We start from the raw sequence: 16091 nt of genomic DNA on the forward strand, positions 1-16091 counted from the left end.
TGGGAGGGAGGAGGCTAAGGACATATGGTTAGACAGGGAAGATTATAGACCATATAAAGCGTGTAACAATGAAGGCTGAGGTCAACAACTCCCTAAAGCATTCAAAGGAATAGTTGGGTGTGGGGACAGATAAGTATTCCAAGAAGAGCAACAAGGCACTCAATGTATCCAAGAAGAAAAGAATAACTGAAACAAGATGCAAAAAGCTGAACTCTGGGCTAATTGGAATGCAAATCCAATTATCTTAAGTCTCTTACCTTAATCATAAAATGAAGATGCACCATCAGGGAACAGATCAAATCAAGGGTGTATGAATGTGTGTGCTAAATATCTGTAATATATATTTCAAGATAAATAAGAAAGGCTATCTAGTTAAAGGAACCAATCTATGGGTCAGGCACGATGGTTTGTGCCTGTAATCCCAGCACTTTGGGAGGCTGAGGCGGGCGGATCACGGGGTCAGGAGATCAAGACCATCCTGGTTAACACAGTGAAACCCCGTCTCTACTAAAAATACAAAAAAATTAGCCAGGCATGGTGGCGGGCACCTATAGTCCCAGCTACTTGGGAGGCTGAGGCAGGAGAATGGCATGAACCCGGGGGGGGTGGAACTTGCAGTGAGCCAAGATTGAGCCACTGCACTTCAGCCTGGGTGACAGAGCGAGGAGCAAGACTCTGTCTCAAAAAAAAAAAAAAAAAAAGAACCAATCTATTTGAACTGCTTACATCTGAGTTCTCATCAGATCTAAAATACTTCTATGAAGGAAATAAAATGCATCACAGACGCTTTATATTTGGGCAAATTTTAGCATTTGGATGATAACATACACACTGAACAAGGCATTGGCAATATTAATAAGAAAAAATGCTCACACAGAAAAAGAGCATATATGGCGGGCTTTTTCAGACCCATACCAGCTCTTCTCTGAAAGCCACAAAGGAGGATTCTGCAGCTACATTAAGCCCTAAGACATCAGGACATAGAGACTATATAAAGCTCATGATAAACGCTGGGGTTTCCAACCAGCAGGCTCTCTTAGACTGAAGTCCTAAATAACTGAAAACTATTTTAAAACAAACATCCATTTTTATAAATGTTAAGAATGCAAATGAGCTCTATAAAGAGATAAGTACTCATGTTTGAAATCCCAATGTATGCACAATAAGAGAAATCACTTCACCCAAGACTCTCCAAGTCAAAACAACATAGAAAAGAGATTAATTTTACATCTTGCATTGATTTCTAAGATAAAAATTTAAAAAAGACATCCATAAGTGTCTAGCTATCTAGCTACTACGGAAGGTAGGAAATCAACAAGCTAATTTTAATCATCAGGAGTGTAGACGTTTTATACTTCCTTCCAGGATGCAAGCTCTCCTGGAGTGTGGGTGGAGGGTGGTTTCTGAAAATTATCTTAGCAAGATGCTAAGATAAACTGTAAAAATACTCTATGAGAATACCTTCACTTGTTAAGAACAAAAATGGACTGTCTAGATACATAAATTGTGGTACTTCTATATGACGGAACACTTTGCAGCAATGAAATGAACAACTCACAATCTCAAGAGATAACACGATGTACTTCACAAACACAATGTGGAGCGAAAGAAGTGAGGCAAAAAAATCGTGATTTTGTTCACGTAAAGTTCAGCAACAAGCTAAATTATATATATGTACACACACATATACATAAAATACATATATACATTATATGTATATACATAAAATATATATTTATGTACATATTTATGTACATATATTTATATATTACGTACATATTTATGTACATACATTTATATATTATGTACATATTTGTGTACATATATTTATATATTATGTACATATTTATGTACATATATGTATATGTTATGTACATATTTATGTACATGTATTTATATACATAAAATATATACATAAAATATATATTTATGTACATAAAATACATATATATTTTGGTTTTTTGTTGTTGTTGTTGTTTTTTGAGATGGAGTCTCGCTGTGACACCCAGGCTGGAGTGTAATAGTGCGATCTTGGCTCACTACAACCTCCACCGCTAGGGTTCAAGCGATTCTCCTGCTCCAGCCTCCCGAGCAGCTGGGACTACAGGCACGCGCCACCAGGCCCAGCTAATTTTTGTATTTTTAGTAGAGACAGGATTTCACCATATTGGCCAGGATGGCCTCGAACTCCTGACCTCAGGTGATCTGCCTGCCTCGGCCTCCCAAAGTGCTGGGATTACAGGCATAAGCCACCGTGCCCAGCCTAAATTATATTATTTTATAGATACATCCATAGGTAGCAAAACCATCTTTTTTTTCTTTGAGACGGAGTCTCGCTCTGTCACCAGGCTAGAGTGCAGTGGCGTGATCTCGGCTCACTGCAACCTCTACCTCCCGGGTTCAAGCAATTCTCTACCTCAGCCTCCCGAGTAGCTGGGATTACAGGCGCCCACCACCACGCCCGGCTAATTTTTGTAGTTTTAGTAGAGACAGGGTTTCATCATCTTGGCCAGGCTGGTCTTGAACTCCTGACCTCGTGATCCACCCACCTCAGCCTCTCAAAGTGCTGAGATTACAGGCGTGAGCCACCATGCCTTGCCGTAAAACCATATTTTTTAAAAAGGAAATAATTATCACAAAAGTTAGGGTAGTAGTTACTTGGTGGGAGAGGCAGGCAGGAATAGCACATGATTAGGCGGTGATAACAAGGAGGGTTCTGGTTTCCTGACAACATTTGATTTATTGGCCTGGATAACTGACGTGTTTGTTTTATAATTATTAAGCTATATATGTTATTTAACACATATTTCTTAAATGCTACATTTCAATAAAAAATTAATGACTAAATTTTTAATGGATTATAAACTTAGAGATGAGCAAGCAGATGAACTGCCGGGCATATTTCTTGTTTAATGTTTTAAAAACATTCTGTCGGCCGGGCACAGTGGCTCAAGCCTGTAATCCCAGCACTATGGCAGGCCGAGACGGGCGGATCACGAGGTCAGGAGATCGAGACTATCCTGACTAACACGGTGAAACCCCGTCTCTACTAAAAAATACAAAAAATCAGCCGGGCGTGGTGGCAGGCGCCTGTAGTCCCAGTCACTTAGGAGGCTGAGGCAGGAGAATGGCGTAAACCCGGGAGGCGGAGCTTGCAGTGAGCTGAGATCCGGCCACTGCACTCCAGCCCGGGCGACAGAGCAGACTCCATCTCAAAAAAAAAAAAAAAAAAAAAAAAAAATTCTGTCATTGGCTCTGCTATCCCCTGCCCTCCTTTCTTCATTGAAAAACAGAGGTAACACTCAGCCTGGCCAATAAGGTGAAACCCCATCTCTACTAATAATACAAAAATTAGCTGGGCATGGTGCCATGCACCTGTAGTCCCAGCTACTCGGGAGGTTGAGGTAGAAGAATCGCTTGAACCCGGGAGGTGGAGGTTGCAGTGAGCCGAGATCGTGCCATTGCACTCCAGCCTAGGTGACAGAGCGAGACTCCATCTCAAAAAAAAAGGAAAGAAGGAAGGAAGGAAGGAAGGGAGGGAGGAACGGAGGGAGAGAGGGAAGGAGGGAGGGAGGGAGGGAGAAAAATAGAGGTAAGAATCAGTGCCTATCATATAGTAGAGTCAGGAAGGAAGGAAGGAAGGAAGGAAGGAAGGAAGGAAGGAAGGAAGGAAGGAAGGAAGGGAGGGAGGGAGGGAGGGAGGGAGGGAGGGAGGAAGGGGGGGGGAGGGAGGGAGGGAGGGAGGGAAACAGAAGTAAGAATCAGTGCCTATCATATAGCAGAGTCCACCTGACATCACCTCCAAATGGGGGCTCCTATTATATACACCAACAGTACCAGCTCAAAAATGCCATACTTAGGGCAAAACTGGACATCCATCCAAATGCCTACCAGTCACCACCCATGCGATGGAAAAAATGATCCTCAACAGGCAGAGTAAAATTTCCTCAATCATGGGAAACCCTCCAAAGCATGTTCTCATCACAGTATCAAACCTAAGCCAACTGCAGAGTGTCACAGGCACCTCCTATCCTGTTCTCTCACCGCCATTCTTCCTATTTATTTCAGGAACCACTGTCTGACTAAAATTGTCATTTCTGTGGAAGAGCTGGGACTTTACACTTCAAGACTTTTACACAGTTTTTAGATTTTACATATGATATGGGCTGGGAAGTTATTTCAACAACCCTGGTATTGCAACATTCTACATCAGAAGTGGTACTAAGCAGGCCAGAATGTCCTGGGTTTCCTTATTCTTATTCTGTTGTTGCTGAGCTAACAAGGGTGGTAGAAGGAGTGGTAACCATGTTGCAGACAGAGGAGAAGGAAGCTGGTTAACCTGTATACACATGTTCCTAAAATATAACAGACTTAGGTTGAAGCAGTAACTGTTTGGCCCCCAACTGGAACAACAACAAAAAAAAACATAAGGCAATGGTGGCAAAAAATGTGTTCAAATGTATCATTGAAAGTTTACAGGCCGGGCGCGGTGGCTCACGCCTGTAATCCCAGCACTTTGGGAGGCCGAGATGGGCGGATCACGAGGTCAGGAGATCGAGACCATCCTGGCTAACACGGTGAAACCCCGTCTCTACTAAAAAAATACAAAAAACTAGCCGGGCGAGGTGGCGGGCGCCTGTAGTCCCAGCTACTCGGGAGGCTGAGGCAGGAGAATGGCGTGAACCCGGGAGGCGGCGCTTGCAGTGAGCTGAGATCCGGCCACTGCACTCCAGCCTGGGCCACAGAGCCAGACTCCGTCTCAAAAAAAAAAAAAAAAAAAAAAGAAAGTTTACATTTACCTCAAGAATTCCCAATAGTTGAGATTCAGAAGATCAGGAGCTGATCTCTAGATCATCTGAATGATGATTTAAATTTTCCTAACTGCAAAAGAGGCCCATTAATTTTTTCCTGCTTACCTCCAAAAAGGTTAGCAAAAATAGAGGATGGATTTCCCACTCTTTAGAAGATACAGATCTCCTCAATCTATATCAATAGTTTTAACTCAACTTTAAAACTGATTTTGTCAAAAAAGACTTCTACTTTCTCTTTGTACCAATCAATGTTAAACATTATAAAAAGAAAATTATTTTACAAAGACAGATAAGACTCATGTCATAATTCCAAATCACAGTTGTAGTCATGCTATTTTCTAAAATTACGCTTGGGTACTTTTCAAACAACAAGTACTGTATTAGGTATTATGCACTCAGTACCTTCTTTAGAAAGTTATTATCAGTATTTTTTTAAAATAGAAAGTTTCCTCAAAAAATGACAAAAATAACATGGTTACTCTATCATATTAAAGCCACCATTTTGTATTTTCTCGTGAATAGGATCAGCTTCATTGGTCTACTAATCACGGTTAGGATGTATTCTCTTCCAGAATTTGATATATCACCTTTATAACGAAAGATTAAATCTACATATATCGTGCGCCTGTTATGAAAATACTTCCCAATTAATCCCATTAAAGTGATGATGGCCTGAAGAACAGTCTAATATAGGGGTATTAAAATGTAAAAAGAGGCAGGGAGCAGTGGCTCATCCTTGTAATCTTAGCACTTAAGGAGGCTGAAGCAGCTGGATCACCCAGGAGTTCAAGATCAGCCTGGCCATCATGGTGAAACCCAGTCTCTACTAAAAATACAAAAATTAGCCCAGGCACCTGTAATCCCAGCTACTTGGGAGGCTGAGGCAGGGGAATCACTTAAACCTGGCACACAGAGATTGCAGTGAGCCGAGATCGCGATACCGCACTCCAGCCTGGGTAACAGAGCAAGACTTCGTCTCAAAAAAAAAAAAAAAAGTAAAAGGAAGTTCTTTTTTTTCTTTATTCTTTGTACAATCCATAGGTTCAACAAAGAAGTTCTAAGGAAAAAAAGACAGTAACACTATCTTCCCACCATTAAGACAGTGCTTGTGATTACTCTGCTAATAAGAAATATGCCTCCCTATCAAGATTAACATGAGGGCAAGTAGGACCCCCACCCCTGCCTATAAGAGACAAGGGCCAGCAGATGAGGCCACTTGGCTGGCTGATGACATAGGGCACAGCATGACAAAGCTATAAAAAGCTAAACAAATTCTAGGTAAGCTTTGCACTCATAAAGACCAGAAAAATGAAATCAGGAGAGCGCAAGTATAAAGAAACAGAAAGAACAAAGCTGGGTAAAAGGGAACCTAGCAAATACTAATGAAAATGGGCTATCAGATTAGAGAACCTGAATCAGACCAGCACCTATGTCATGGAAAACGTTTGGCCCTCCTGCCATCTACACAAACTGTGGGTAGAGGGTGGGGAAGCATACTCAGTGGGCCAAATCAGTGAAACAAGTTAACAGCTTTGATCAAAAACTGGAACTCTTACCCCAACCAATATGAACCTTACTCTTTCAGAGAAGAAAACATGGTAAATAGAAACAGCCTGGCCTTTGTCTACAGAGTTGGGTATAAAATGTGCCTCCCCAACTTAATACAGGGTATCTCAGGAGAGAAATTGATGATGATGATGATAATGATGATGATGATGATGATGATGATGATGATGATGATAATTATAGAGGATTAAAATGAAGTAGATTAGACTGGCAAGAAACACTAGGTCTAGAAGAAGAGACTGCAGATTTTGAACGAGGAGAACACCAAGGACTTGGGGAAAATCATTTAGAGCTCTAAATCTGTATCAAGCTTCCAAAGTAATAGGAAACCATATTTATGATTTACTCAACTTTTTTTCACTCATATTTACTCAACTAAATATGATTTACTCATATTTCCAAATCTCCACAATGTGCTAAGAAACTAACAGAGTAATCAGAGAACACAAGAAAGAAGCACCTACCTTAAGATTGAGGAATCAGAAAATGCTTCTCAGGAGAAGTAACTCTATACTAAGATCTGAAGGATTAGTAGATGGAGTTGATAAAAGCAGAAGGAGGAAGTTCCAAAGTAAAGATAACTACTTTTCAAAGATCTAGTAGAATGAAAAAAGGGCAAGCTCCAAAGACTGAGAGTATTGGGCGAGCGCTGTGGCTCATGCCTGTAATCCCAGCACTCTGCAAGGCAGAGGTGGGTGGATCACCTGAGGTCAGGAGTTCAAGACCAGTCTGGCCAACATGCAAAACCCTGTCTCTACTAAAAATACAAAAATTAGCTGGGCGTGGTAGCACACACCTGTAATCCCAGCTACTCGGGAGCCTGAGGCAGGAGAACTGTTCCAACCCAGGAGGCAGAGGTTGCTGTGAGGCAACATAGCACCACTGCACTCCCACCTGGGCGACAGAGTGAGACACTGTCTCAAAAAAAAGAAAGAAAGACTGAGAGTAGTTTTGCATGGCTAAATCATACAATGTAAGAGAAGGCAGAAGAAATGAGAGGGATGAGAGAAATAAACAGAAATCATATCTTTAAAGGCCTTCAAGGTATGTCAAAAAGTTTGAACTGGTTGGGTGGAATGGCTCACTCACACCTATAATCCTAGCACTTTGGGAGGCCGAGGTGGGTGGATCACCCAAGGTCAGGAGTTTGAGACCAGACTGGCCAAAATGTTGAAACCCCGTCTCTACTAAAAATACAAAAAAATTAGCTGGTTATGGTGGCACATGCCTGTAGTCCCAGCTACTCAGGAGGCTGAGGCAGGAGAATCACTTGTACCCAGGATGGAGGTTGCAGTGAGCCAAGATTGTGCCATTGCATTCCAGCCTGAGCAACAAGAGCAAAACTCCATCTCAAAAAAATAGTTTGAACTGAACCCTAAGGACAACAATTGGTTTTACATGAGGGAGTAATATGACCAGATTTAACATTTTAGAAAGGTCATTCTAACTTAAATATGCTAAAGAACTGAATGAGAGAAAACTGGACATGCTAAAATCAGTTAATATCCTACTGTAGATGGTGGTAGCAGCCAGTTTAAAGGTGGGAAAAAATTCCAAAAGGAAATACCATTAATAAACAAAATAAGAAAGAAGAAATCTTCAGAAATACCACTTTTCCAGAATTTATTTATTTATTTATTTATTTATTTATTTATTTATTTATTTATTTTTGAGACGGAGTCTCGCTCTGCCGCCCAGGGTGGAGTGCAGTGGCCGGATCTCAGCTCACTGCAAGCTCCGCCTCCCGGTTCACGCCATTCTCCTGCCTCAGCCTCCCGAGTAGCTGGGACTACAGGCGCCCGCCACCTCGCCCGGCTAGTTTTTTTGTATTTTTTTAGTAGAGACGGGGTTTCACCGTGTTAGCCAGGATGGTCTCGATCTCCTGACCTCGTGATCCGCCCGTCTCGGCCTCCCAAAGTGCTGGGATTACAGGCTTGAGCCACCGCGCCCGGCCCCAGAATTTATTTTTAAAAAAACACTAATCCTCAGACTCAGGAAACCCAACAAATTCTGAGTAAGATAAAGAAAAAAATATTAGCCACGCGTGGTGGCGTGCCTGTGGTCTCAGCTACTTGGAAGGCTGAGGTGGGAGGATTGCTTAAGCCTGGGAGGTGGTGGCTGCAGTGAACTGAGATCACCCAACTGCAAGCCAACCTGAGTGACAGAGTGAGACCCCATCTCAAATTAAAAAAAAAATACATAAAAATAAAAAGGAATAAATTGACACCTAAACACATCCCAGAGAAACTACAAAGCATGAAAGACATAGACAAGTAAAAACAGGTAGACAGAAAAGACAAATTAACAACAATTAGACTAACAGATGACTTCTTAACAGCAACAGTGGAAGCCACAAGTCAGTAGAATGGTTATCTTTAAAAGAGCTGAGAGGTCAGGTGCTGTGGCTCACATCTGTAATCCCAGCACTTTGGGAGGCTGAGGTGGGTGGATCACGAGGTCAGGAGTTCAAGACCAGCCCGGCCAACATGGTGAAACCCTGTCTCTACTAAAAATACAAAAAGTAGCCAGGCATGGTGGCTGTAATCCCAGCTACTCGGGAGGCTGATGCAGGAGAATCGCTTGAACTCAGAAGGCAGAGGCTGCAGTGAGCCAAGATCATGCCACTGCACTCCAGCCTAGACAACAGAGCAAGACGCCATCTCAAAACAAAAAATAAATGAATATAAACAGAAGAGCTGAGAAATTCCTAATATAAAACAGAATAAAACACATGCTCCAGTCGGCCGTGATAGCTCACACCTGTAATCCCAGCACCTTGGAAGGCCAAGGTGGGTGGATCACGAGGTCAGGAGTTCGAGATCAGCCTGGCCAACATGGTGAAACCCCGTCTCTACTAAAAATACAAAAATTAGCCAGGTGTGGTGGGCCTGTAGTCCCAGGTACTCAGGAGGCTGAGGCAGAAGAATCGCTTGAACCTGGGAGGCAGAGGTTGTGGTGAGCCAAGAAGCACCACTGGACTCCAGCCTAGGTGAAAGAATGAGACTCCGTCTCAAAAAAAGCAAAAACAACAACAACAACAACAAAAATAAGCTCCAAACTTTGTATACGGTAATAACAAGCACTTGCCCCCCAACACTGTAGTCTCTAAATATCACTGCCCACTAAACTGACAGACTGAGGAGAAACTGATAAACACTGTCATAGAAGAAGATTCATCACGTCCCTCAATAAACAGATGATATGAATAAGCAGATGATAATTCAGTAAGATACACAGAAAATTTGAACACCACAATTAACAGTGTATATGCACATGAGTGCACATGTGGGGGTGTGCTGAAGTAATAAAACTACAAAGTTGTGGCAGTGGAAAAGTATAGGATTGTTTCAGGGAAGAGAGGGGAGTATACACTGGGTGATACTGTTACATGTTAGAAAAGTACTGGAGAATACACTAAATGCTGAAATAAGGCTCATGGTAAGGAGCCTATGATGATGGGAATCAGAAAAAAGAAATTGTGTATAAACTGGATTTATATTACTAAAGTAGAAAGATAAATTATCAAATGATGGAAAACAGTATATATAGCATAATTCCTCTTTTAAAAAAATGTTGTGTATATGCATGTATGAATGTCTTTATATAAATATGGAAGTTTGGAATGATACAGAAACTGTAGAGGTGACATTTGGATGCACTGAGAATGGAAAAACAAAGTAATATTTTCATTGTTTAATCATTTGTTTTATATTTTATTTTCTTTATTTATGGTGTACTTCTATTGCTTTTATAATGTAAATAACACGTAAAATGAAAAATTAAAAAAGAAAAAAGAACTTTCTAAAAGATAAAATATTCTAGCAGTATTTGAGACACTCAACAAAAGGAAACTTTTAGAAAATAAACTTCTTAATACTCACCAGAACTGAGCAGTACAGTATTGATAAAATCATCACCTGTGGCAAATTCACCTTGATAATTGGGGGGGTTTTTTTTTTTTTTTTGGTTGTTTTTTTGGGTTTTTTTTTCCCCCTAAAGAGACAAGGTCTTGTTATGTTGCCCAGGCTGGAGTGCCTCAGGCAATCCTCCTGCTTCAGCCTCCCACAGCTGGGACTACAAGCATTTGCCACTGTGCCCGCTCTGCTGATTTTTTAATCATAAAAGTTAACAACAAAAAAGTTAATGTATATTTGTTACAATTTATTATCACAGAAATTATAAGAAAAAAATCAAGGCTGGGCGCGGTGGCTCATGCCTATAATCCCAGCACTTTGGGAGGCCGAGGCAGGCAGATCACCTGAGGCTGGGAGTTTGAGACCAGCCTGACCAACAAGGAGAAACCCTATCTCTACTAAAAATACAAAATTAGCAGGGCGTGGTAGCGCATGCCTGTAATCCCAGCTACTCGGGAGGCTGAGACAGGAGAATCGCTTGAAGCCGGGAGGTGGAGGTTGCGGTGAGCCGAGATCACACCACTGCACTTCAGCCTGGGCAACAAGAGCGAAACTCCATCTCAAAAAAAGAAAGAAAGAAAGAAAGAAAAAGAAAAAAATCATTTACCCCTACATCCCATCTAATTTCTTTAGGGTAAACAGTATTAACAATTTAATATATATCCTTACATATCATCTTCAATATTCATACACAAATGTTTGTTTTCATAAAGAGAACTGTATACACATTACCTCACTACTTATTATTCATTAGGACAATTTTAAATATATTTACCAACAGTTGCAAAAATGCATTTTGTTTTATCTACATGAAATGATTTTGTTTGGGTTTTTAATTGTTTCTTATGAGTAAAAACACAAGATATCAAATTGAACCTCTTAAAACAGTTAAGCTGATTAAAATGTTAAAATAGGACACAACAATAACCTGGTTATCACAGGCTGTTTTTTCTTTACTTGGTTTTTTTGCTTTTTTGTCTTGTTTTTACAATATATTTTTCTAAGCTGCAAATCTAGTATCAAGTTTGTTTCAACTATCAGTAGTCAAAAATAAGCCTAAGTAACCTAAGATACTACACACTCCCAGGCCAGGCCTATTCAGTGAACCTAAGAAATCCTTGTTGTAGGTTGTAGCTCCCAAATTCAGCAGAGAGATGAGTTAAGATTCTGATCCTCTGCCTCAAACAGTACTCACAGAAATTAGATGAAATGACCTACGAAGTCAATGTATCTACCCACATGTGGGGAAATCTTGGTCCGTAAGAAATAATAACCAGCTTTTTGTCCAGTCTAACTTTTACTATACACAGGATGGGCCTTTCACCAAAGCCCAAGAAGAACATGTCACTAAAGGTCTTAATGTATAAATAAACTATAATAATAATAATAATAATAAAGTAGTATTTCCAAAGATTTGCTTACTGTTACCTATCATCTTTTTCCCTAGCTAAAAACAAAAAATTGTTCTCATTGGAGCACCATCCTTCAGATAGCTAATTGGTTACAGCTTGCTACTTTGTCCTTATATAGAACCTAATTTAGGTTAAAGGAATTACAACGTGTAAAAAAGACCCTATACCAAGATCCTCTAAAATTTATCATTATTACCCACTCTCCTGCCTATCCACCACAATCCAATACACATGTGTTGTTTAAATATACATCACATTTTGTTTATGGTTTTGTTTTTCTTTTTTAAAGAATAAACACATTCAAGGGCAATGAACAAAATACATTCAGGTTAAAACCATCTCATCAAAATTCTCTACAGTTCCAAAGAAGAGACTATTCTTTTTTTGTTTTGGTCTTATACACACTATGAATATGAATATGACAGCTTCACGGCTCCAACGTAATTATAAAAAATAAAAATAATATGACATTACTTTGGCAGGCAGGCATACATTTTCATGTAATATGACACAATAAGATTACTACTTTCTCCCAAAAGTTAACTCCTATTGCCAATAAAAACTTACTTCTAGTTCTTTAATTTTTTCTTCTGCTATTTTCTGCTTCTCTAACAGCTGATTGTGAATTGCTTCCTTGGACTGAAGAATAAACCTATGAAACACAAGAAAGTTGAAAATTAAGCCACATGACTATTGTATTCATCGAAATCAATAGCTACATACCACAAATATTGAACTGAGCAAACTAAAAGGACAAATGCATATTAACATAATATGTCAAGCTCAGGAAACCACCACAAGTTTAAACCTTCCTGGCTGAGTAGGAATAAAGGCTTAAAAGTAGATTCTGCTGGCCGGGCGCGGTGGCTCAAGCCTGTAATCCCAGCACTTTGGGAGGCCGAGACGGGCGGATCACGAGGTCAGGAGATCGAGACCATCCTGGTTAACACGGTGAAACCCCGTCTCTACTAAAAAATACAAAAAACTAGCCGGCCAAGGTGGCGGACGCCTGTAGTCCCAGCTACTCGGGAGGCGGAGGCAGGAGAATGGCGTGAACCCGGGAGGCGGAGCTTGCAGTGAGCTGAGATCCGGCCACTGCACTCCAGCCTGGGTGACAGCGCGAGACTCCGTCTCAAAAAAAAAAAAAAAAAAAAAAGTAGATTCTGCTTTCTTATTTAATATAGGAATCAGGCAGGGAACAGCGGTGCGGGCCTACAGTTCCCATACTCAGGAGGCTGAGGTAGAAGGATTGTTTGAGCCCAGGTGTCTGAGTCTAGTCTGGGCAACATAGCAAGACCCTGTCTCATTAAAAAAAAAAGAGGGGGGGTGGCGGGAGTTGGGCACAGTAGCTCACACCTGTAATCCCAGCACTTTGAGAGGCCGAGGCAGGAGGATTGCTTGAGCCTGGGAATTCAAGACCAGCCCAGGCAACATGATGAGACCCCATCTCTACAAAAAATAAATTTAAAATATTAGCCGGGCACAGTGGCACACGCCTGTAGTCCCAGCTACTCGGGAGGCTGAGGTGGGAGGATCAGTTGAGACTGGGATGTCAAGGCCACAGTGAGCCATGATTGTGCTACTGCACTCCAGCTTGGGTAACAGAGCAAGATCCTGTCTTAAAAACATAAAAAAAAAAAAGAAAAGAAAAGAAAAGAAAATCAGGCTTCAAGTAGATTCATATGTAAAAGAAAAAATAAAGGAATAAAAATATATCATAGGCCAAAGAAAAGTCAACATACAAACAAACAAAAAAAAAACCCTATAAGTTTTGTTTTTTCAGTTATCTGTTTCAATTTTTATCTAGATATTTTTTAAACAATATTTGTAAAGTGGAGTGCCCCTCCATCTTTTTTTTTTTTACCAAAAAAAAAAAAAAGCAGCAGTAACTCATGACCTTTTAAAGTCACAATCAAGTACTGTTGTTAAGATCAATGCATTAGTGTTTATATGAGTTCCTCAAACAAAAAGCACTGTATAAGCCTTAGGATCTTTTATTATTATTTCCAGAGTGTATAGTACCTCTGAAAAGCTCAAAACGTACAAGTGGAAATTTTCAACTTTTTCCATTTCACTGTCAGGCACATTATTTGCCACTGATGAGGGTGGAAATATGGAGACGTTTTAAAAATTAACACTGAATCTGTTTTATGACTTTATGTTCACAATTCTTGCTGCAGGAAAAGGAAGAACAAACTTTTACAGCCTCAAGAAAGTGAACTGAAATATTTCCCCTCCACTGGAACCAAGGGAAGACCCCAGTTACGCAAATCTCTTTCAGGACTGTCTAAGGAAGCTAAAATAGATTTCAATTTAATATTGCAATTAATTAAGCAAGACTTTTCTTCTCTTTGCACTAACAGAGTTCAGCAACAAAGAACTAAACATCATCTCTTAACAAAAAGCCAAACGAGAAAACATAAAAAGGTAGCAACATGCAGTTTCCTCTGCCAACCCCACAAAAACATCATTGTGCCTAGGTGGGTTCTTATCAAGAGAGTCTGTTATTATAGATATAAGACAAGTAAAAACAGACCAGGCCGGGCGCGATGGCTCAAGCCTGTAATCCCAGCACTTTGGGAGGCCGAGGCGGGTGGATCACGAGGTCAGGAGATCGAGACTATCCTGGCTAACATGGTGAAACCCCGTCTCTACTAAAAATACAAAAAACTAGCCGGGCGTGGTTGCGGGCGCCTGTAGTCTCAGCTACTGGGAGGCTGAGGCGGGAGAATGGCGTGAACCCGGGAGGCGGAGTTTGCAGTGAGCCGAGATCACGCCACTGCACTCCAGCCTGGGAGACACAGCGAGACTCCGTCTCAAAAAAAAAAAAAAAAAAAAAAAAAAAAAAAAAAAAAAAAAAACAGACCAAAAAGGGCAATTAGCTATGCCCCAACCCCTGAAAGAAAACTGCCTTTTCCCCTCTTCTTCATAACTAAGCCTTACCACATATATTAATACAATCTGATGAACTTCTTTTACTCCACTAATTATTAAGCTTATATGCTAATGTGGCCAGCTCGGATAATTTTTTTTTTTTTTTTGAGACGGACTCTCACTCTGTCGCCCAGGCTGGAGTGCAGTGGCACAATCTTGGCTTACTGCAAGCTCCGCCTCCCAGGTTCATGCCACTCTCTTGCTTCAGCCTCCCGAATAGCTGGGACTACAAGCGCCCACCACCATGCCTGGCTAATTTTTTCTATTTTTTAGTAGAGACAGGGTTTCACCGTGTTAGCCAGGATGGTCTCGATCTCCTGACCTCGTGATCTGCCTGCCTTGGTCTCCCAAAGTGCTGGGATTACAAGCGTGAGCCACTGCGCCCAGCCCAGCCCAGATAATCTAACTGATGATCTTAGTCTTCAGTAGTAACTTGATTATTTGTAAAAACCTTACTGTATATTTACAGGAAAGATAGCCCACATTCATGCAAAACAAGGATTAATTCTAGGTCTTTTACTATAGAACCCTTCATGTCTAAAATATTCTTACTGGATCCAAGAGACAGGTGCTATTTCAGATAAGATTATGGTTTACAGAATATTTTTCTCAGAACTCACTCATATTTGTATTTGAAGAGAAGAGTTGTTTTGAACAGTATTAAGTCTCAGTAATGCCATGTAAAAACTATTCTAAAACAAGGTGCAAGAGTCACCAAATTATGTTATAACATGTGATTTTACTGAGAAAGTCTTTTAGCCATGGCAATAATTTTTTGAGTAAAATATGCATTTTTAAGTAGCACTGATAGCTGGCCAATGAGTACTATTCTCAAAAGGTCATCAGACATCTTTGTTAGTGTCTGGGAAAATTTCAAAGCTAAGATTAGAGGTCAAGTCATTACTTATGTGGCCTTTAAAAATAAAGTTTCTGAACAGATACTAAATCTCTTGAGCAGAAAATAAAATTACTAGAAAGCAAGAACACTCAACAACAAAAACATGTTTTTCCATGACCACATATCCTTTGAGGTAGCTATATTTGACTGTGCCAACTTCAAAGGCCAGAGAGATTCCACCGAAGCTGGCCAACTTACTACTATAAGCCTAAGGACATCTCAGCCACGCAAGTTTTAAACAAGGATGAGTGTTGGGTAAATGCAAATGTCTACCTCAAAGAGTAGTTACACAGTAAAAATTCAAACACAAAAACTTATGGAAAGTTTGGTTTAGTCCTCAATTTAAAAAATGGCAAAGATACATTGTATGAAGATTGGAAAGGGCTGCAAGAAACATCTGATTTCTGAAAAAAAGTCTTTCGAAAACATCTTTCCTATTGTTTAAAAGGGCATTGGATTATCAGATACTATGTGAAGAAAAGGGATTTATCATGATAATATGAGTCTTTTCATAAGCAAATATTATGTACACAGTTTCTCAATGTAGAGAATCTCA

The 16091-nt window shown here is 40.3% G+C and overlaps 1 protein-coding gene across 3 annotated transcripts in view; it reads right to left on the minus strand.

Moving 5' to 3' along the window:
- Positions 1–16091, minus strand: part of PFDN1 (prefoldin subunit 1) — a 61489-nt gene that overhangs the window by 25782 nt on the left and 19616 nt on the right. For 2 of the 3 annotated variants that reach the window (NM_001266275.1, XM_078003847.1), the window contains 1 exon segment: positions 12271–12355. In NM_001266275.1, the coding sequence (NP_001253204.1) occupies positions 12271–12355 (85 nt within the window). 3 annotated transcript variants of the gene reach the window in all.

Source organism: Macaca mulatta, chromosome 6 (assembly GCF_049350105.2).
Source record: "Macaca mulatta isolate MMU2019108-1 chromosome 6, T2T-MMU8v2.0, whole genome shotgun sequence".
Classification (NCBI taxonomy): Eukaryota; Metazoa; Chordata; class Mammalia; order Primates; family Cercopithecidae; genus Macaca; species Macaca mulatta.